The sequence below is a fragment of the Colletotrichum paranaense genome, assembly GCF_030867605.1.
Source record: "Colletotrichum paranaense strain IMI 384185 chromosome Unknown Scaffold_1.1, whole genome shotgun sequence".
NCBI lineage: Eukaryota > Fungi > Ascomycota > Sordariomycetes > Glomerellales > Glomerellaceae > Colletotrichum > Colletotrichum paranaense.
This window is the reverse complement of record NW_026848959.1, coordinates 568,269-589,858: the sequence shown is the minus strand read 5'-3', so window position 1 is coordinate 589,858 and position 21,590 is coordinate 568,269. Positions and strand designations below refer to the sequence as shown.

General features: G+C 51.9%; 8 protein-coding genes across 8 annotated transcripts; 4 read left to right on the top strand and 4 right to left on the bottom strand.

Moving 5' to 3' along the window:
- Window positions 1-10: 10 nt before the first annotated feature.
- Window positions 11-2,275, bottom strand: CPAR01_00188 (rhamnogalacturonate lyase; the record flags this gene model as incomplete). Its single annotated transcript, XM_060484481.1, has 5 exons — window positions 11-907; window positions 970-1,098; window positions 1,156-1,604; window positions 1,672-1,899; window positions 2,149-2,275. The coding sequence occupies 5 exons, from the start codon at window positions 2,273-2,275 to the stop codon at window positions 11-13; spliced, it is 1,830 nt and encodes a 609-aa protein (XP_060355338.1).
- A 2,944-nt stretch (window positions 2,276-5,219) lies between these two features.
- Window positions 5,220-5,486, top strand: CPAR01_00187 (uncharacterized protein; the record flags this gene model as incomplete). The annotated part of the gene is made up of 1 exon (XM_060484480.1): window positions 5,220-5,486. One exon carries the CDS (start codon window positions 5,220-5,222, stop codon window positions 5,484-5,486), a length of 267 nt encoding a protein of 88 aa, XP_060355337.1.
- An 848-nt stretch (window positions 5,487-6,334) lies between these two features.
- Window positions 6,335-7,581, top strand: CPAR01_00186 (pectin lyase; the record flags this gene model as incomplete). The annotated part of the gene is made up of 3 exons (XM_060484479.1): window positions 6,335-6,898; window positions 6,957-7,149; window positions 7,214-7,581. The coding sequence occupies 3 exons, from the start codon at window positions 6,335-6,337 to the stop codon at window positions 7,579-7,581; spliced, it is 1,125 nt and encodes a 374-aa protein (XP_060355336.1).
- Window positions 7,582-8,858: 1,277 nt separating this feature from the next.
- On the bottom strand, window positions 8,859-11,696 carry CPAR01_00185 (uncharacterized protein; the record flags this gene model as incomplete). The annotated part of the gene is made up of 1 exon (XM_060484478.1): window positions 8,859-11,696. The coding sequence occupies one exon, from the start codon at window positions 11,694-11,696 to the stop codon at window positions 8,859-8,861; it is 2,838 nt and encodes a 945-aa protein (XP_060355335.1).
- An 801-nt stretch (window positions 11,697-12,497) lies between these two features.
- Window positions 12,498-12,753, bottom strand: CPAR01_00184 (uncharacterized protein; the record flags this gene model as incomplete). Its single annotated transcript, XM_060484477.1, has 2 exons — window positions 12,498-12,681; window positions 12,737-12,753. The coding sequence occupies 2 exons, from the start codon at window positions 12,751-12,753 to the stop codon at window positions 12,498-12,500; spliced, it is 201 nt and encodes a 66-aa protein (XP_060355334.1).
- A 1,118-nt stretch (window positions 12,754-13,871) lies between these two features.
- On the top strand, window positions 13,872-17,814 carry CPAR01_00183 (uncharacterized protein; the record flags this gene model as incomplete). The annotated part of the gene is made up of 6 exons (XM_060484476.1): window positions 13,872-14,704; window positions 14,766-15,403; window positions 15,454-15,659; window positions 15,714-16,155; window positions 16,226-16,462; window positions 16,511-17,814. Coding segments are annotated over 6 exons (3,660 nt in total), but the record flags the coding sequence as incomplete, so codon positions are not given.
- A 534-nt stretch (window positions 17,815-18,348) lies between these two features.
- On the top strand, window positions 18,349-18,972 carry CPAR01_00182 (uncharacterized protein; the record flags this gene model as incomplete). The annotated part of the gene is made up of 1 exon (XM_060484475.1): window positions 18,349-18,972. The coding sequence occupies one exon, from the start codon at window positions 18,349-18,351 to the stop codon at window positions 18,970-18,972; it is 624 nt and encodes a 207-aa protein (XP_060355332.1).
- A 30-nt stretch (window positions 18,973-19,002) lies between these two features.
- CPAR01_00181 (uncharacterized protein) lies at window positions 19,003-20,724 on the bottom strand (the record flags this gene model as incomplete). Its single annotated transcript, XM_060484474.1, has 2 exons — window positions 19,003-20,577; window positions 20,635-20,724. The coding sequence occupies 2 exons, from the start codon at window positions 20,722-20,724 to the stop codon at window positions 19,003-19,005; spliced, it is 1,665 nt and encodes a 554-aa protein (XP_060355331.1).
- Between the last annotated feature and the right edge of the window lie 866 nt (window positions 20,725-21,590).

Sequence of the window (21,590 nt, the reverse complement as noted above, 5' to 3'; positions counted from 1 at the left end):
CCTTGGTGACTTAGAGCCATTCCAAGATGATGCTGTCATACAAGAAACCTCTCCACTGAGTGTAACGAGTAACAGTGAAGCCCACAGTATTCTGCCCAGCCTTGAGGACGTCGGTATCAATCTTGTACTGGAAGAACCGCCACTCGCCGCTCACCTTGCCGGACCGGTACAGAGCAGGATCACTAGTCAACGTGTCCTTGCTCAGGGAGCCGTAAACCTGCCCGTTGACGTCAATGTCCAAAGCCGCGCTCTGAGAGTACCCAGCCAGCGACACGCTGAGCAGCGCAGTCTTGTTGGCAGCGAGGTCCGCCGAGGGAATATCAAACTCGATCGTCCACTTTCCGATGGCGGACTGCGCAAAGTACCAATCCTCGTTCTGGGACTTGCCGACGGTGAAGGTCAGGTTTGCGGGGCTCTGCGCCGCCACGCCGTGCTGGTAGGGCACGCCGCCGTTCTTGAATCCGTTGGCTTTCTTGTCGAACTCGCCGATCTGGAAAATAGGCTTGCTCTTGGGGACGGTCCACGAGAGCTCGCCGAGATTCAGTGTCTTGTCCTTCGTAATGGTCAGGGGCGCAGTGAAGTTTGTGTAGACGTCAGCCAGCTTGCCACCGTTGGAGGTGGCGTAGACGGCGTACCCGCCAGTGCGAACATTGTCGAAGGAGAATCGACCCTTGTCGTTGGTGTACATCGTGTAGTAGTAGTTCTTGCCCTGAATCGAGGGGCGGATGGTCGTGTCGGTGTCACCGAGGAAGACAGCAGCGCCAGAGGCGGGACGGCCGTCGGAGAGGACCAGAGTTCCCTGGACTCCACCACGAGAGTGGTAGGCTGTGTCCTTGAACCATGTGTAAGGGACGTGTTTGACTTCCTCCTTATGCTTTTGCGCGGCGTCCGCTACGTCTCCATTGTTCTTTGCGTGCAAATGTTAGCGATACTGAGACCCCGACTTTTGCGTGATCAAGGTGTTCTTACGAGATACCACAACCAAGGTCCCCAGACCTTGCCGGCTGGCTGAGGCACTGTCTTGCCAACGCGGAAGTGAGAAGTGTCCTGAACGACATTGAGTTGGACTGCATCTCCAGTCTTTGACTCTCGGTGGACCTAGTCATCAGGTCAGAAATTTGCCCACGAGATTGCAGGAGTCACCTAATAACTCACCGTCAAAGTTTGGCTCAGGTGGTCGCTGTTATAGTACTCCGTCGCAGGATGGATGTACCACGACCCGGCTTTGGGGCCGTAGACGCCGTAGAAGTCACGATCCCTGACAGCATTGGACCAGTCGTACTTTGTGATGAAGGACCCATCGGCCAGTTGCCAGGTCTCATCCTGTACATTGGTCGCGGTGGCGTAGAGCGAAAAGTCGGGCAGGGGCTCATCTTTGAGATGCGTGCGACCGTTGAGGAAGACGTCGGGGGCCAACCTCCACAAAGTCCGGAGAATGCTAATGTCGGGGAGGGCCCGGTTGACAAAGTACTGGTACGCGCCGGTCAAGTCGTCAAAGATCACCCAGTGGAAGTCACCGGCAGCGGCGGAGAAGCTGACATCGATGTAGTCCGTACCGCGGGATGCGATTGTGGCGTTTGTGAACTGGAGATTGTTCTCCCCATCTTGTTTTGCAATATGTCAGTCAGCTCAGCTTCATCAAGTTAAGTTGCGATGAGATGGTCGTCTTACCGTAGCCGACGTAGTGGCCGGCAGCCGAACCCACAAGATCGGCGCCCGGGACACCCTCCCAGAAAAGCTTGGTTGCGTAGAGCGAACCCTGTGTCAGGTTCCAGTGATCATTTCCAATGACCCAGGTCGAGTCATTAATCTGCTCGAGAAAGGGACCCTTCCCGGCACTGGCCAATTTGCCGGCCAAAGCCAACGCGGACAGCCGAGAGAAGTGCATGATCTTGAAGCCTTAAAAGTTGTCTTTGGGGCAGGTTCTCAAGCTGGAGACAGGTTGCAACGAGCGACTTGACTAAAGGTCGTCGGTTCGAGGTTCCGAATGGCTACATGGCTTTACATCTTATACTCGGCAAGTCAAACTCTGATATCAGACGGTCAATTGAAGCTTTCTCTCTTCGGCAGGAGCCGACAGCGTCATGCGGGAGTTGTATTGTCAATGGGGTCCTCAGTGGAGAGAATTGCCGATTAACGCATCGAAACCTGACATATCGTGATAAGGCGTTGGCACTGTAGACTCACGCAGCAAAGCATGGCTAGAACACAGTGTTTCCAGTCCCTTGGGAAACTTGACGTTGTCGAAACAAGGCCGAATCTCCGCGATGCCCATGTCAAGATGTCAGTCTAAACCAATGACACCATCCGAGCTCTATCAGTGGTTGGTGGCGCTTATGAAAACCGTTGCGATGAACGCCATTGATGCACATCTTGCACCATCGGTTCCCACTCTTTCGGCATTTCTTCCGAAGAAACATTCTACGCCAGCCACCTGATTGAAAGACGATCGATTCCTCCACCAATTGGCAACATGTTCAAGAAACAGACGCGATACTAGGTCTTCGAACTTTGTGACCTATTGTTAATGTGTACTTTTTGCAAGAGGTTCGTTCGACTTGAACTTTGCTGATCTCAACAACGAACATTGCGCGGCCGTGACGCACGTACTGTTTTTCTTGCTGACACTGGCTACAGCGCAGTAAACCTTAAACTCCGAGGGCCGACTCTTGGAGTCTTGAATCGGGAATCTGAAGTTACGTTTGCACTTTGGCCCCTCGGCATTTGATCGAAGTGGTTTGTCCAAACATTAGAAAAAGATCGAACTCTGTTCGATAGTCAATTAACAGAGAAGGAGTGCTAAGTTTCAAGTTTTCTTTCCCTTCTTCTTCCCCTGTGCGGTCATTCTGTGAATAGTCCGTCTTTACAGAGCACTGAACAGCAGTACACATTTGCCGTCTCTGTTCTTTTTTTACCTTCAACAAAAACACAAATACAAGATGTCTCTACTACGATTTGGTGCAGGGTCCAGTTTCAGGAATGAGTGCATCATTCCAGTCAAGCGATACTGGTGATGAACACTTGCAGTTTCCATAGCCATTGGCCTACCTTGCCAAGGCCGTACTCTCTTTATTGGCTGTACACTAGATTTTGCAACCAATTTTCGCCTATGCCTGAGCAAGTTCAATTATACAAATGAGAGTTACGAATCTAGTCTAGGACAATTAAAACCTTGTGGCATCAATTAAGTAACTTCATTGACAACTCAACATGTATGCTGAGTATTCCATTCCGATGCGCGCACTTCCTCGCACCCCTTCTTGAAGCCATGAGGTATCCTGATCATTGCATGCACTCGACGTTCTGCCTGAGCATGAGCAACAAACTAATTCTTCTATCGACGGTGTAGATTGAGCTAGAATCGGCAATTGTCTCTTATTTATTCGCAGCCTGAGTCCGTGAGTGCCATTATTATTCACGCGCGCCTGCTGAATCAGTTCACTACATGTACGTATACACAAAATCAGAACATTGCCCTTGAAACGAAAATCTCCATTTTGAGAATTCATCGAGTCTGCTGTGGCAATTGTTCAAATTCGTGTTCAACCTCCCTATGACTCAAGCCAACTCAACACGAGTTGAGGCTGGATGAATTGCATCTGTTGAGATGACTCGTGTCCCTCGCTGACGTCCGAGTTAATTATCTAGTTGTCTACTTCAAGGGTCGGAGGTCCTTTTATCCCATCCATATTGCATATCAATATGGGGAAATCAATTCTTTTAGCAATCGCGTGGTTCTGTCGTCACTGCCCACCAAACCCTTCAAGTCTGCCGTCAACCACTACCGGAAAATGATGATCAGCGATCTGGAGCTCTGCTCGCAAACCCGCCAAATGTCGAAATTCTGCCCGTTGAGCCTGCAGATGAGCGTTGGAGCCCTCCCCCAGCTTGGTGCAGAACTACTCCCACGATCACCACACCCACCCAAAATCGTACACCAGCAGAACGGATAGGCCAACCTACGAAAAGTGGCTTGGCGGCAGTCAAATTGACTTTGCGCGTGCAGTGCGAGTTGAACTTTAAAAACACCACTGACTCTGGAGTTGCCGGTGCGCAACAGAGTTCGACAACTGCCCCAGACGTGCGCTCTAGAGAGTGGAGATGGTTTATCAGCAGAAACTTTCGGATTGTGGGAACGCAGCACCCCGGTTAATTTTGTTATAGCACTGTCTGTTATCGCCTTCAGCAAAGAGGGCTACCTCGCGCTGGCGTAGCATTGTAAGAGAACCTTAAAACACAAAATCGAAAGCGTCCGATCCAAGCGCATGCAGATCGCTGTAGCTTCCAAAGAAGTTGATCTCAGGATATACGTGTTGTATAGTCGATTGACAAGTAATCCGTAGACGGATATAGTCCATTCAATGATTTAATCTGATATTGACAACTATCGGGTTGCGGCCGTCCGATTGCTCGAGATTCTTCTTGGCGGTCTTGGCAAATGTCTTTAAAGGCTTCGATGAAACAATATCTACGGAGCACTCCTGCCTCATTTGCGAGGAGCTGTCAGGGTGCATGACTTTTTTATGAAATCCATGCAACGATCAAAAAGCTCTCTCGTCCGTACTTCCCGACCAAGGCAAACGGCGGTAGTATTCAGGATAAACTCCGGTCTTCGTGCGTCGACTGACGAATTTCAATCTCGTTCACTTCTTTGCCATATTAACTAATTTGTCTCCTCGACAGCTCATGCATTGTCGCCTTTCAAACATCGCCAAGGTGGAGGCAAGACTGGACGAACAGGGGAATTACGTGGACCAAAAAAAGCTCTCGGCCGGGAACCCCCGGAAACAATCCGCCTCGTCGCTCGTCTCCCATCGGCGCGGCTGAGCATCACCTCAACTAGAGACCATATTTCATTCTCCTGCCTCGGCACCTCACCGACATGTTACGCGTCCCCAGTTGAATATATTGGTTTGTGTCGCGGCTTCTCGAACACTCGATATTAAAGACAGAGTCTGGCTCAGCAGCTTAAACTCAAAACAGCGTTGCAGTGCATGTCACAATGAACCGAGAAAGACTCGCCTAACGTCAAATGATGCAACAACCCGCTCCAACGGGGTCTGGCCGCCATTAATACCATACACTGCCCTCGGCTCCCCTATTGCTACTTCTAGGGGAGAGGGAGAGAGTGAGGTTCCTGGTTGCATTGTGTCGGGCCCGCCCAAAAGTTAACAGTGAGCCACAAAACTTTTATCGTTCCCGTGCGTGTGTGTTTGTGTATGTGTCCATATGGTCCAGTCCTTAGTCGGCTTCGATTCCCTCTCTCATGTCACGTCACGATATGTTTGCTGGCACTTCTCCACCTGGTCGTTCCCTGTTCAGTGTCGGTGAGTTCCGAATACAGCGTAGTTTCAGACGAAATAAAATCCCCCACGATCCTTAGTCCCGGGTCCGGTGGTGAAGAGGGGAGGGGGCGATTTCAATGCGTGATGGCAACTGCCGTGCGGGTTCCATGTTGTCTTTCCTGCAGCTCCATCTCGTTGTAGCTTTATTGCCCGAGAGGCTGTCATGGCTAAACATAGAGGATACGAAAGCCTCGCGAAATGGGACTCGTACGTTGTCTGACAGACACCCCCTGAAATGATTTTGTGAATGTCTGATTCGGGTGGTGGGGGGAGTAGTCTCCGCTGCGGGAAGTCAGGGGTATCTTCACCAGTGCCAACACGGGCTCCAACGTATGGAAACTTGGGAAGTGAGCTACGGAGCCGCAAAGGACCCCAAACCTGGATGTTGATGGGATTTTTTGTGGTTTATGGTGGTTTCTGGGAGCCTGTGAGAGGCTCGTTTCCCTCGGGACGGACCCGCGTGGCAGGATGGGGTGGACCTGGCAGAATTAATGTCACACAGGACGTACTCCGTCTTGCGTCGATCGGAGCTTTACATTGATTAGGTCTGTGCCACGAACCGCCCCGACCACGCCCTCGACGTCCGGGATGGCGCTTCGGATGACCAGCCATCATTGCCTGTTTCAGTAACCGTTGGTTCTGCCATTGGATTTCTATGTGGAGTGAGAAGCCCCCGTCATATATTCAATTCCATGGTTGTTTACGCGCCCGCATCACATACGGGGCCCGTACTACGCGGCCAACGACCAACAATCCATGTCATGGCCTAATCCATCGTGTTGTCGATGGCAAGCCGATGGACTCTATGGGAATAGGTGATCCAATGGCTCGGGTGAGCTCGTCGAAAGACCCAGTTTCCATCCCAGCCTTCAATTGTATATCAACTCGAGGTTGCCTTGGTCTGTCGATCCGTTCTCTCTTGTTGTTTCATTCCCACAGTCACTCATTCTTTCATTCGTTCAACTCTTTTCTACACCTTTTTTTCCAAGATGTTCGCCAAGTCCTTCCTTTTGGCCGCTGCGGCCCTTGCCCAGCAGGCCGCTGCCGTCTCCGTCACCGGTACCCCCGAGGGTTTCGCCTCTGGCACCACTGGCGGAGGCTCTGCGACTGCCGTCACCCCCACCACCAACGACGAGCTGGTCTCGTACCTCGGCGACTCGTCCGCTCGTGTCATCGTCCTGACCAAGACCTTCGACTTCACCGACGAGGACGGCACCGCCACCGAGACCGGCTGCGCTCCCTGGGGAACCGCTTCCGCCTGCCAGGTTGCCATCAACAAGGACTCGTGGTGCGACAACTACCAGTCCAGCGCCCCCTCCGTCTCTGTTACCTACAACAAGGCCGGTCTCAACCCCATCAAGGTTGCCTCCAACAAGTCCATCATCGGATCCGGCTCCAAGGGTGTCATTGTTGGCAAGGGTCTGAGAATCGCCGGTGCCGAGAACGTCATCATCCAGAACATCAAGATTGAGAACATCAACCCTAAGTACGTCTGGGGCGGTGATGCCATCACTCTCGACACCACCGACAACGTCTGGATCGACCACGTCACCGTAAGTGCTCACTCGTCTGAGATCTGAGATTGCACACCACTAACAACCTCGAATCTAGACCTCCAAGATCGGTCGCCAGCACCTTGTTCTCGGCACCTCTGCCTCCGGCAAGGTGACCGTCTCCAACTCTGAGTTCGATGGCCAGAGCGACTACTCCGCCACCTGCGACGGCTACCACTACTGGGTCAACTACTTCGCCGGCTCCAGCGACACCATCACCTACATGAACAACTACATCCACCACTTCTCTGGTAAGTCACTGTGAAAGGAAGATTACAACAGCAAATGCAACAGAAAACTAACTCACAACTATAGGCCGTGCCCCCAAGGTCAACGGAAACTCCTTCGTCCACGCCCTGAACAACTACTGGTCCGACTCCACCGGCCACGGCTTCGAGGTCACCTCCGGCGGCTACGTCCTGGCTGAGGGCAACGTCTTCAGCAACGTCGCGACCGTCATCGAGGCCGGCGGCGACGGTGCCACCCTTGCCATCACCTCCTCCAACGCTGCCGACTGCTCCTCCAAGATGGGCCGCTCTTGCCAGGCCAACAGCTTCTCCAGCTCCGGCACCTTCACCGGCACCGACACCAGCGTCCTCAGCAAGTTTGGCAGCGCCGATATCCCCGACGCCGTTGCCGCTTCTTCCGTCTCCAGCAGCAGCGCTGGTTACGGCAAGATCTAAGTCATATCCGCTTTTAGGATTTGACTTTGTTACGCTCTTCTAAAATAAACCATTTCGCCCCGGGTCAAGGTTACCCCCAGTGGCAGTGGGATTAGCGGCAGCTTTCGATTCTGTAGATACCTTATCTTCTTTACAGCCTGTATAAATGACAGCCTTTCTTGGAAAAAAAATTATCTTGTCTTGTTCCCCTGTGATGTGATGTAGTTGAACCAAACCTGACTCCTTACGTGCACCATATTTGGCTTTCCCACGAGTCAGTAGCTATTTTTGTTTCCGATGTGAAAATAAACAATCCCTAGCAAAAACTCTCACAGTTACTACCCGCTGTGCGCGAGCAGCAATGTTCAGTGGTTCGTGCGCTTCTCTGCCCGCGCCGCGCAACATCATTTCTGCCCGGAACTCAAGTCCGTTCATCCGGGGGCGATTGCCGCGTGGTCATCCCACCGGGTTTTATTAGACTGGGCAGACGCAACTGCTCGACAGGGAGAAGAAATTTTCTTTTTCCCATTCTTTTCCGTTTCGGCTTGTGGAAATCGTCATGCGATTGTCGCCATTAGCACCACAGGGATCGACGAGTTGTGAAAGTTTTGGTATGAATCAGGAAATAATCCAACTCCAGACAGATCTTCAATGGCGGTTCGATGCTTTAGTAAGACCATGAGCATGTCATCCAAAAGTTGCCTATATACTCGAACTTTTTGCGCCGCGTTGAAGAGCAATGGCGGCGAGTTGCGTGTTTAGTCAACTTAAGTGCTGGGACAACTGTCACTATGGGTCCTGCTGGGAACGGGTACTGTTAGCGCTTAGGGACTGCATCAAGTACAAGCGACAAGAACAGGGAGCAGTCTCGGAGTGAGTGCGACACAGAACGGACGATGACCACAGCAATATACCTGCGGGCTTACTCGTTCGATCAACAGCTGAAAATTTCTCAATGATCTTCTTGATAATACCGTTACATGACGTAATTACAAGCCCTATCAGACTTGTGTTATGCTTAGGTGCGCGATGAGAGCTGTTACATCCCACGATCAGAGTTGCGCAATGACATGAGTCAATCAGTTCCGTCTCGACTTTGCCTACCTTAAGTACGTAGCAGCAAATCCATTAGCTACCAACATAAAGTAGTCAAAATGAGAAGCAATCATCAACTCCTTACAAATTGACTCAAACTGCAGATCTCTTCCCAATACATGTAGCTATTAAGAGGCTATATTACTCGTATCGTCTGGTGCAATCTAGACTCGAAGAGCCCTAGTTGTTACATGTACTTGCTTTCAACCAGCAATTGGCACCATCTCAATGTTGTCCAGCCAGAACGTCGCATTCAATCCAAGAGAGAAAGGACATCTGAACTGCGCCTGTATCAGCAAGTCATAAACAGGTGTAAAAGACCCCGACTCAATCGTCTGCCACTGTTGCTCGCAGCCGTCCATGATAAAATACCCAGCCACCTGAGTACGTCCCCCATCATAACTAGTCATCGACAGATAGCAGCCCTGGCTACTGACAGATCGAACACGCGTTCGCATCACGTACTTCTGATATTTCAAACCATCTCCGCCGTACCCAGCAAAGTAGAATACCGGTCCGCCAGAATTTGCCGTCAATGGCGGTTGATTATTGAACCATACACTCCGCGAGGTTCCCGCACCGTTGTACCCCGGTGACGCGAACCCGAAGACAGGCTTGGCCCCGTAGACGATGTTCCCTTCTGCGGGCTTCTTGAGCCAGCTAGGGAACGTGACTGCGCCTGAGCGAACGTCTGCGAATGTGAGAACTTCTCCGTTCACTATTGGTGCAACATTGGTGGTGGGCGTGATCATCTTGATTTCGAGTCTGTCAAAAATCACCCACGCCACTGCACTTCTCGGACTTGTCGCGCTGATCGTGACGGTCATAGCATCGAGAGCTGGTGTGAACACAGCAGTAACTGTTTGCCAGCTTTGGAGCTGCTGAGAGTCGGCTGACTGGGTCACGACTGACTGAACGGTGGTCGAGGGGGCGGCAAGTTGCACTGCGGCAGTTGGGGGTTGACTCGTCGTCCCGCCGAGTTGGTATCGGAGTGACACCTGATACGTTGCGCCTCTTACGACGTTGAAGGTCTGAACGAACTTTGTGGTACGGACGGCGTTGACGGAGGCAAAGGACATGTTGTAGGCCAAAGCATTTGCGTCGCCCTGGACATATGAATAAGTAGTTTGGGACGAAGTGGTCACCGCCCATGTCTGAAGGTCGAAGGCGCTGCCGAAGGTCTTTGAAAATGTAGCGGTCAGGTCATTTCGGTAGCCTGGGTTGCAGGTGCTTGCTGCCGCTGCGGCCGAGCTTGTGGTAGAACTGGAAACGATGCCATTGCTGCTGGTTGAGCTACTACTGATGCTTGAGCTAGAAGAAGAGATTGATACTGAAGAAGTGAAGGACGAGGTAAAGGTCGATGTTGGGGACGTGGATATGCTCGAGGTGCTCGACGCAGTGGAACTAGGGATTGAAGATGTTCCGGAGCTGTCAAAGATGGAGGAAGTCGAGGTTGATGAGCTCCCTGTCGTTTCCGATGAAGAGAAGGCAGTCGGTGAAGTCGTAGTCGCGGAAGACTCCAAGCCTGTTGAGGTGGTAGGAACTGCAAGACTGGAGGAGCTTGAAGAAGTATTCTGAGTAGACGAGGTTGATCCAGATGTGGCAACGCTCGCTGTGTCAAGTGAGCTGGTTGATGTCATTGAGAACGAAGATGACGAAATAATAGGCGGATTGATGCTGTAGAGACTAAGACGATCGCCCCCTCCGCACCATTGCGAAGAGTCTCCCACGCAGACGTGCCCGCAGTCTTTCTCTGAAGCCATGGAACCGCCGACAGTGTTGCCGCAGTAGCACTCTCGGGAGTACTCCAGACCAAAGTAGCTGTACCCCTGACAGAAACTAGCACACTTCTCAGCAGTCATATCGTCGGCCCTGTAGTCTTTTGCAGAGAGCGACCGACGCCCATCCACGTTATCGACCCAGCAAGAGGAGTAATAGAAGCCGCCGACAGTTGCTAAGTTCTTGACGACTGGAATCGTTGATGTTTGCGGTAGAGCATAAACTGATATGCGGTTGGCGTCGCCACAGATCTCTGTGCCGTCACCGCCGCACTTCATTGCACACGCAACCTCTGACTGTTTCGCACTGGCCGTATCTAAAGCCATCCCGCAATAGCACTCTCCCGTGAACTCAACGCCGAAGTAGGTGTAGTGGGAGGTGCTGCAAAACGAGGCGCACTTCTCGAGGGACATCGTGGGATCGCGGACAAGGTCTCCAGTGAGAACGCGCTGAGGCAGGTTATCGGTGTAGCAACCCTGGTAGACGTACCCAGAGACGGTAGCTGCTGCCGCTGGTGAGACGGGAGAGGGCGTTGAGCCTTGTGAGGGAGTCGTGCCGGGGAGCGATGATACCACCGGCGGTCCGTAAACACTGAGTCTCATGCCGGCGCCGCATAATTCGGCATCGGACCCGGAGCAAGTGAATGAACATTCAGACTCTGGAGCAGCAGATTGCGGCGCCACGTTACCGCAGTAGCACTCTCGCGACCACTGCGTACCGAAGTAGGTGTAACCCTGGCAGTGTTGAGCACAGAATGCCGCTGTCATGGTGTCGGAAGCGAAGGGCTTGTTGGGAAGCACCCGGTCGCCGTTGTCGATGAAGCAACCCAAGTAGACATGGTCAACGAGCGTGGCGGGCTTCGGACTAGAGAACCCCAAATTGGTATAAATATCCATACGGTTCCCAGCGCCGCAGACTTCCAAGGGGTTGCCAGAGCAGGCGAAGCTGCATTCATTTCGGTCGACTGCAAGCGCTTGGCTCTGGATTGTATTGCCGCAATAGCATTCTCTGCCGTACTCGACGCCAAAGTGGCTGTACTTTGTACAGAAGGAGCTGCATTTCTGAACTGTCATGGTGTCGTCGGCGATTGCTGGCCCTCCCAGTGTTCGTTGACCAACGACTGCATCGGTATAACATGCTAAGTATGTGTACGAGCCATCGCGGGCCTCGATTGGAGAGTTGCTGGGAAGAGCTTTCACAAGGGGCAATAGAAAGAACAAGAGGCGGGCTGCCGTGTATAGATTCAAACGAGTGTGAGCCATGTTTGTGACACATGGAAGCGACGAAAGGCGCGAGCATGACGGTGGATTTTTCTCTGAGCAAGGCGGGAGATCTTGTAAGATTTGTATCTCGGTTTGAGGTGAGCCACTTCGAGAATGATTAAATTACAGGGCACGACGTAATTAATAGTCACAAATCAAGGTCTAGTGTAGACCCGAAGACTTGTTACCCCTGCACTAGTACTTCCCCAAAAGTAAGTAAAGCCATGCGGTCGGAATCAGAACTCACTAGTTCTTCAATTAGAGTTGCTAGTGACTTGCCACCATACCAACATGGCTTAGTGTTGGCAACATTCACTCTTCTCTGGGCTGGGGTCGCTCCAGGCGAGTTCACGTTGGGCATAAGCTCCAACCGCCACACAATTTCCACAAGCGAAAGCTCAAGATGCACTTTCCCTATTCAGAGCTCGTTTGACTATGGATCACTTTGGATTTCGCTATTCAACCCGATGAGCCGACTGATTCCCGCCTACTCAGTGACTCTAAAGGGTCTGCAGCAGTATCCACATCCGATATGGTGTAGTGGCCAACATGATGCCCTCTCACCTCTGTGAGCGGTTAGGCATAGCCCCGAGTTCGATTCTCGGTTTCGGAATCTTTTGCTCATACAACCAGTGAACTCATCTTTGACGTTCAGCAACAGCCGTCTGACTATTGAGGATGGTCAATCCACTTTCTAAGCGCAACGAGGGCCATCATTATGCATTGATAGTCATGGCCAACCCGACTTTTTGATTATTGCAACACCCATTCCCTCTGCGATTCCGGTATTCGTAGCTCGTCTTAGTTGGTTGTCGCTGTGCACCATGACTCCTCCCATTCACGAATGACCAGCTTCATGTCCTCTGTCCTGCGCTGTGTCGTACATCTGGGGGTTGTCGTGCGGCTCATCATCAGAACCTCACCGACAGTGGGTTGGTCGTTTAAAAATCGTTCTAGCCTGACCGAGGGGACATCGGAGTCCTTTCTATCCAATCGTTATAATGGGACAGCAGAGCATGTCGTATTGACACAAAACTTACTGGATGCCATCGGCCATGGTTGCCAACGAACTTGATCTTTTTGACATTGCAACTTCAGGTGGTACTCTAGACAGAATAGACTAGGTATAATTCAATTCAAGATCTCGTTATATTGCCAAGTAGTAATTTAGTCAAACTTTCTCTCTCTTTTGACAACTTAATTCTACTTGATTCATCCACCTCCTGCCTCTTATATGCCTGGATATTGCCAATTGTACTCAGTGCTCTTCCAAGACCAATACTATAGCACAAAGTTGCGATATGGAGTCGTAGGCGTTAAACGCAAATCTTTCCGAAAGCTTCCAGCCACCGCAGTCCAGCAGAGCACAAGTACCATGGTCGATGTAAAGAGCACTGTTGTGCTTTGGGTTGGTTGTGATTGGTAGAATTTTCTGCCTAAGCTATTAGTCTGGCTCATTCCCACGAATGGCGTAGCCGACATGTGACACCTGTTGGTGACGACGGCTACAAGCGCGTTAGGATCGGTCTGTAGAAGCTGGGATTCCTTTTCTCCCTCTGATTCTTGCCATGAATCCGGTCCAACCGCAAGCAGAGATATCCAACATCATCACAACAATTGATTAGCAGCTACTTCGTTCCTGTCTTGACCAGAGCGGCGACTTGACTACACTCAACTACAGTTTTCCCACTCGTATTTCATCGAATCGCTTCATTATTGTTGCAGAAACGATGTCATCGTCGCACCCCGCCTATCAGGCTGATGAGGGAAAGCACCAACCGGCTCTTGTGCCCGTACTCGGGGGTCTGACGACAAGACAATCTGCTAGTCGATTGTTGAAGCGGGAGGCTCGTGAGAAGCGGGCCTGCATAACGTGCCGGTAAGACTAGATGGCTTGGCAGCTCCCACAAAGCCTACTAAGTAGTATTCTCTGCCGATACTGATGTTCGAAACTCAAGGCGGCGGCGTCTCAAGTGCGACGAGACTCGGCCTTCGTGTGGTCCATGCACTCAGGAAGCTCGATTGTGTGAGGGATACGAGCTCAGCGCTCCCACGGGAGAGTCACAAGCGTTAGATGGGCAAGAGGCCCGCCAACTCCTGAAAGATGCAGTATAAAACCCAGTCCACTTCTTACTACTTGTCTACTGCGTGCTTCCTACTTTGGAGCCACACGAAACTGACACCATTAAACAGGATATATCAACGCTTCAAAATGCCGGGAGCCCTGATGAAGAGCTGAATCCTGAAGACCCTATCGTGATAAACTTAGCGAATATGGCGCCACGTAATCCTGACCTTCGAAAGATGGTGCAACAAGTCGCACATAGAGAAGTAAAGGACCGATATATCCAACGGATGATTGATAAAGTACTTGATGAAGTACCAGAGGATTCAGAATTTCGTGAGCGAGTTGGTCAGCAAGGTGATTCGGCCATCAACGATGTGCAGTCGCCAGACTCGAGCATACCACTTTCAGACACTGGAGCAAATTCCGACGCTGGATCTCTTGCCTCAAGGCTCACATGGATTAATGGGCCCTACAACCCCAATCATTCATGGTTTCCAGCTAAGAACACGAGGACCACAGACAGTGGTAACACGTTGAAGGTTGGGGAACTGGAAGAAAGTTACTCGCAGCTCCTGCCGCCTCCGGCGAAGCAGGAAGCCCCACTTACCGATTCAGGATATGCATCTAGGATCAACGTTGAAAATCTGCCGCGAATGGAACTGACAGGTGCTGATACATCCGGCAATGAAAGAGATGATTCGAACGCAAGAACCGCCTATTCGGGAGATAGTACTGTTGCAATAGACCAAGCGCAGCAGTACATTTTCGAGTTGTCCAACACTATACACAGCAATCTCGGCGGAAACGTTGACGCAGACAACTGGAGGCTACTGTCCGAGCGAGTATTGGGTCTCATCAAGGACTTCGCCATCAAAATTGGCCTTGAATCTTCGGCTCAGGTGAACCGAGATATCATGCACTTCATACACAAACGTAGCCGGTACGTGCCCTGTTAGGCCAACGCGTTTCGACGTATTTGAATGAAGACTGAGATAAGACAGTGACATCGCGACGCGACTTGACTCAATGATCCTCAGTGTCGACGCTTCAGCAGAGGATGCTGACGAGATTGTCGAGGCCAGGAGAGACCACATGCTCCTAAGTGATAAGATGGCTTTGTGGATCAGCAAGGCCACGGGGACAGAGACCTCTGTCAATGATGATGAGCTTTTCGTGGGGGTTACAGATGTGGAAGCGACCATCGACGCTCCGGCATTATTCGAGTACAACAAGACCGTTACAGAGAGCGATTCATTCAAGTGGCTAATCGAAAGCCTGCGAAGAGAATTGACACTCAAGCGAGATTTCGATGAATCGGAAGGTTGTAATCGTCGTGAAATGATACGGCGCAAGGTCATAGAGAGCCTCCCAACTGGAAAGATTAGCAAAAACCGGCCACCAACCACCCACTCTGTAACATTTCGAGTGCCGGGATGGGCACTCTTTCGCAGTTCTGAAGAGTACACATACGGCCGGGAATGGTCCGTACCCAATGCCGTGGTTGTAACACATTGCTCAGGGGATGCCCAGGCATCAATGATTGTGGATTACATGGAGCAGACGTGGCCTTCGACATGGCTAACGATCTTCAACTTGTTGCGGACAGTGTCTCGCAGTTCCGACGGCATTGTTTACGCAGGTAAGCTTTTATCCTTGGCTGGAAATCAATGTATATTCACCGCAGTACAGATATCTTGCATGACCAGACTCAAATATCAGTATCGTCTGAGCACGGTATCCTCACGATGAGTCTTGATGGTCCTGCTCACACCATTGCAGAGTGTGGTGAGCAGCTTGCCTGGTTACGGGCCTCATGGGGAAACCCACCTCCTCAACATGGTATGAGCAATACCGTCCAGCGAATACCCTTCATCATGAAAATGGCTACACTACATGTAGGCGCATAACTTTAGAATTAGTGGTGGTTTCGTTTATTCTAACTTCATCAGGGGCGTTTATGGTTCGATATCGGAGTCCAAAACCCTATTCCTGACGAGTTTGCACTGTTGGAGCAGTCTCGATGGACAGACCTACTAGGAAACGATGAGGTTGTTGTGGTTCCAGGGTACCCTATCTTGCGCCGACCTAATTCTTTCAACGGTATCGAGGTCTCTCCTCGCTATCTCATAGAGTCACTGGGACCAGTGTCTAGATATTCTTTCACAGCCGGGTTGGTGTTGGATGGTTTACAGAGAAGGCTTTTACTTATGAAGCATGTCCAAAATGTGTATCTTTGGCATGAGACCCAAAGTGCCGAGAGACCTTTTTGCCATTGCTCGACCCCAGGCAATCAGGACAAAGGTACATGCAGCGGAAGAACTATCGACTTAGAGGAGATCCTGAGAGGCCGTCATATCATTGGACAATGCCAAGGGCTCTGTCTGGACGAAGGTAAGCATTATCATAGAATGTCTTCGATCCAACACATTAGTCTCGACAATGGAGTTTTGACATTTCTCAGATGACTCCGTGCCAACTTTAGGGAAGGAATCTAGTTCCATCGGCAACGACAGTCCATATCACAGCGTCTCTAGCTCATCGGTAATGGGGGCATATGGAGCCGAGTCCCCGAAGAGCACAGCATCGTCGGAGAAGGTCACAGTAGAAAATGGGGACATGAATAATGTCTCCAGCTTTTCATGGGACGATGACGCCATTTCTTGGGCTTTGTGCCAAAATCCAAACGGGAATCGTGCGAGTGAGTCAACCGAATCCTCGTTAGAATCTGATTTGCTATCGATGTCAGATTCTTCGGAAGAACTTGAACCCCTAGCAGATGATGATCCGATACGTGCAGTCGTGGAAACCGTGGTTTTCCGCCTCGTTGCAGGTTTTCGATATGTAGCTGGCGGAGAAGTCCCATCTTGTGGCAATGGACAAGATCACGGAACAGTTTCTTCGTCGTCTACTAGTGGCATTGCTGCGTCTTCAAGACCTGCAGGAAAAGGTCGAAAGAGAAAACAAGTTCAAGATGACAACTCAGACTCGGAAGAGGACGCGACCCATTCAAGACCTTCAAAAAGGTCCAGGAAAACGCAACAGCATATCAAACTTCTGGCCTGTCCATTTGGGAAGATGAGCCCCAGCAAATATTCCGCTTGCTCACGGTTCCAGCTCAAACGAATCCGGGACGTCAAGCAGCATCTGAAGAGGAAGCATACCCCCGATGATTATTGCAACCGCTGCCTGAGCATCTTTGATGACGAAGAAAGCCTCACGCAGCACGTGTCGCAACCAGACGGGTTCGGGTGCCAGCTCGCGCCTGAGGGGAGAACGCTAGATGGAATTACCCATCGACAAAGCCGCGACCTCTCTCGAAAGGTAAACGCTGAGTTGTCGGAAGAGCAGCAGTGGTTCGCAGTCTGGGATACTGTTTTCCCCCGGAAGCCACGCCCTGACTCCGCGTATTTAGATTCCGCGTTTGCCACGCAGGTTTGTCTCTTTCGGGAGCATTGCGCGCGACACGCAGAGCCGCTCCTTGCCCAAAACCTCCGTGCTGCTGGATTGTTAGACGAACGCAGGGTGGCCGCAGACCAAGAGCGGCTTTTAAGAAGGGTCATTTCAGAGTCTTTGGATTCTATCTGCGATACTTTCAGCACGAATACCTCTTCTGATTCAGGAATCGGTCGAAGCCGCAACTCAACACGCAATGAGACCCCCACTGCGTCATTGGTGGACAGCGGGATTGGGATAGGGAGTCAGTTTCAAACAAGAACAGATTCATTTGCAATTGCATCCAACCCACAGCAAAACATCCGACTAGGACCTACGGATGTTCCACCGGATCTTCAAACACTGGAGTCAGAGGGGGTGGCAATGCTTGGATTGCAAGCTTTTACCGGTTTGCATCAATCGGGATCTTTGGTACAGTCCTCTACAGCGGAGTTTTCTATGGATCACGATCTACCAAGCGTGGAACATAGGCTGGATGAACTTGGAATGTTTGACCTTAACTTGTCAGCTGATTTGCCCCCCCTAGAACTTTCCTCGTGGACCTTCCCACAGACAGAACTTATCCCACACGAGGAGGGTGCTGAAAACGCTGTATAATTACGATCCCCGTGGCTTGATTCAACACAATATACAATAATTCCACTTCACTCAACTTCTGGACCATAGAGAGCGAGGATATCGAATTGGCTTAACGTCCCATTTCATATTCCTGTGTGAATGTATTCAATGACTTGTGATAATTTTCTAGCACCCCAGTCAAAAGTGAAAGTTGAGCTGGCAAAGACCAAGACACAGATGTCACAACGCTTGCAATTTTCACTTGGCTGAGAGAGGTAGGATCGTCAGCTAAGAAGGGAGAAGAATTGTCGTGTGTTCATGTCTGGAAAAGTGCCCGCTCTCCATATGAGTGCCTGAGGGTTTGTTCTCGTAAGGTAGTGGGCGCTCGTGTCTGCATGGCCACGTCATGGAGTTTTCAGCTCGCCTGGGGACCTACATGTAAGCTGAAAGACCCTAGACAGATACATCATCGACGCTCTGCCCTCGATCGCTACCATATCTTCTCTCACTCCTATCGCTGTTCTCCATGTAGACCAAACTAGGTTCGAGGAAGATTCTTTGGAACGTCTCAAAATGCGTGTCGTTTCGAGTTCATGGCTCTTTGCCGTGACCGCCTCAGCCTCCCTATCCGACATCGCCTCCCTACGCTGCAGCTCCAGCGCCATCCTTCCCACGCCCACGTACGACCTCAAAGGCGCGCTCTTCACAGTCTGCACCGAAGAAGTAATTAACGCACCCATTGACAAAATCTACAATGCGCTTCTCGACTTCCGCCGCTACAATACCTGGAACACCTTTGTAATCGACGTCGGCCTCCCGCCCGATGTGCAGGGACCGGGGGACGTGTACGCCGGCCTATCGATGAACTTTACCACAGCTGGTATCATTCCCGGTGTCAATACCTCCTCGACCGAGGTCATCAGTTTACTTGCACTGGATGTGCGCGGCAGTGACGACGGCGCTACACGAGCCGTCAACGCGTGGCGAAACGACGATGGACTTGGTGGCACGTTTCTGCCGGCGGAGCATCCGAACCTGTTGACGGATTTGGGAAACGGGCCCGTGAGGATGGTGTCATATGAGACTTATTACCTACCCGGGGCGACGACGCTGTTGCCGCTGAAGGGTACTCTACAAGAAAGGTTTGAGACGCAGGGGAAAGACTTGAAGAGGTTCGTGGAGGGGAGCCTTCGTTAGAGTCATCAAATCATCAGTCTGTATTGGTCATTATCTTCGTCGACTATCCCTCAAAGGGCTCCTCTTGGGAACCTCTGGCGTCTCAACTGCTTCTTCCCGGGGTATCTCTTCCATAAATCTCCCTATGCGTGTTCTCCCGCCGACTCCATCGCCCCCAGCCGTCCCTGAGCTGCTTCTGTCAACGGCCCAGGTATCGCCACTGAATCCAGACGTCGGGCTCGAACGGTCAACACTTCCCGTCTCCTTGTCTCCTCCGTCTGTCTCATTCTGTGTAACATACTCAGATCGAAGACTCAACCTCATAGTCTTGAGAATCACCCCACCCTTCTTCTCAAACTCGTCCTCCTCCCGCCACGACTCATCACCACTACACGTCATATCCTGCGAATAAATCGACGAAGCCTGCGTCTTATACCCCGCCGCCCCCGCCCCCCTCCTCTCCGCCGTCTCAAACAAAATTGGCTTCCCGTCCTCTGCAACATGCCAACTCCGCCCCGGCCTCCGCGGCGCCGTACCCGTAATCAAAAGATTCCCCAGACTCAATTTCGCGGGGCCCAGCTGCGCCATCGTAAGCGTCGGCAGCGGCGGCGCCGGCATGCGCAGCTTGTTCAAATGGCTCGCGATACTCGCATTCCGGCTCTGCGCTGCTAACCCGGCGGGCGTGCTGGGTTCCGTCCAGGGGTAGCCGTGATATGTCAGGCTAGTAAGATCAAAGCTCTGTGTCTCGGCGCCGCCGGCCTCGAGCGAGCGCCGCTTTGCGCTGCTCATCATCACGGAAGGGAAGAGGCGCGCCAGTAGAGGGCGGAGAGTGGGTGCGCTGGCGCAGATGACGGCGAGGTCACATTCCAACACCGTCATGACGAAGAAGCCGAGAGTGTTGCGGACGCCGGCGTCGTCGGTGGGCCGGTAGTGCAGGTGCAGACTGAGCTGTAGACGGACCATACTTGCTACAATCACCAGAACGCTGAGACTCATGACGACTGCGAGGGCAATCTTTTGGCGACGGGGGAGGTCGAGACGCGCAACGGAGGGGACGACCATGGCGACGAGCCAGGCGTCTGTGGCGGAGTGCAGACTCGCGCTGGCGATGAGAAGGTCTGGGAAGCGGAAGCATACTGGCACCGGGCGGCTGAAGAATTGGCCTTGGACGGGGTTGCATTGAAGAAAGGACATGAGAAGCAAGGGTAGGGTGTAGAGGAGGACAAAGGCGACGGCGGCGCGGGCGAGGAGGCGTTCGCGGGGCCGGGAGGAGGATGCGAAGACGCGGAGATACAAGGCTAGGATGGAGAGTTTTGTGAGGCAGAGGGCGAGTTGGTAGTAGATTAGGCCTAGGTAGGTCCGCATGATGTACGGGTTTGCGTCGGTGTCGGCTGTGGCAGTTGAAGATAGCGAAGGGGCGCCGAGGAGGGAGGGCGTGGTGGCGGTGATGCTGTAGACTACGCAGAGGGCCGTGGAGAAGAGCCATGCGATAAGGATGAGGGTGTCGTCGAGGAACCATTCGCGAGTTACCCAGAGACGGGAGGCTATTCGGGAGGCGATGAAGATGGTGCAAAGGGCGTGGGGGAGGAGGAGGCCCGTCATCAAGAGGGGGACGTTTGCATCATGCTGTGATGCAATGTGAGATGACTGTCATTCGATAAGATGAATGGGATTGTGACTTACGATTTCCTTGAGAACCGTCGGTGATAATGTTGAAGACGACGACGGTGCATGAGGGTGTGTGAGGTTGGCATTGATACTGGAGTTCGACATCGTGAACAAGACGACTGCGACAGTCGCCGACAAGTCGGATGTTGGTGATCTTGAAGCTTACGACCTTCCACGCCTGTTGTTTACCAAGGACTTACATGCTTTCAAGACATGGGAGGGAATTCTAGGTTGAGAACGGCAACATCAAGAAGGGAAGAAAACGGCAGGTATCGAGTCTCAAAGCACCTGAGAGCAGAGCTGGCGTCTTTCATAGCAGATATGAGAAAGGTCTCAGCTACTAGGTTAGGAAGCTCCATGCTCGGCATGCGGGACCACGTTCAAAACCCCCCATCCCGGGGGTTGACTTCACGCGGCGAACATCCTAGCCCGGCAAAGGACCCTGGAGTAGCATCTCCCGAGTCCCGGCCCACCCATCGTCCCCGGGTGTGGAGGGGTTTCCGCATCGAAGTGAAGAAGAATCAACTCAATTCGTCAGCGCGGGCGCATTGGCTCCTGGTGTGCGCCTGCGTGGATGTGTGGGTGGATATTTGTGTGGATGTGTCTATCTGTCTGCCTTTGAGTGTGCGGATGTGTGTGTGGGTTTTGTGGACTTGTCCATGTCTGCCCGAAAAGGCAAAAGGGAAGGTGAATGAGTGTGTGAGTGTTAATTGTGCCAGATGCAAGTCCCAGGCTAAACGGCTGGGATCGCGATTGGATGGACATTTGTTTCTTTTGGTGTTCTCGGCGGAAGAGGCCGATGGAGGGGGATGGGGATGGAGGGGGAGGGGGATGGGGATGGATATTCACATTCCAGCTACTCAGCTTTCTTGGACGGTTCGTGAGTGATGTGTCCTGTCACCTTTTCAGCTTCACCTCCGCTGTCATCTCATCTTGGTGAAACGGGGATAAACATTTTGATGGCTGAGAGT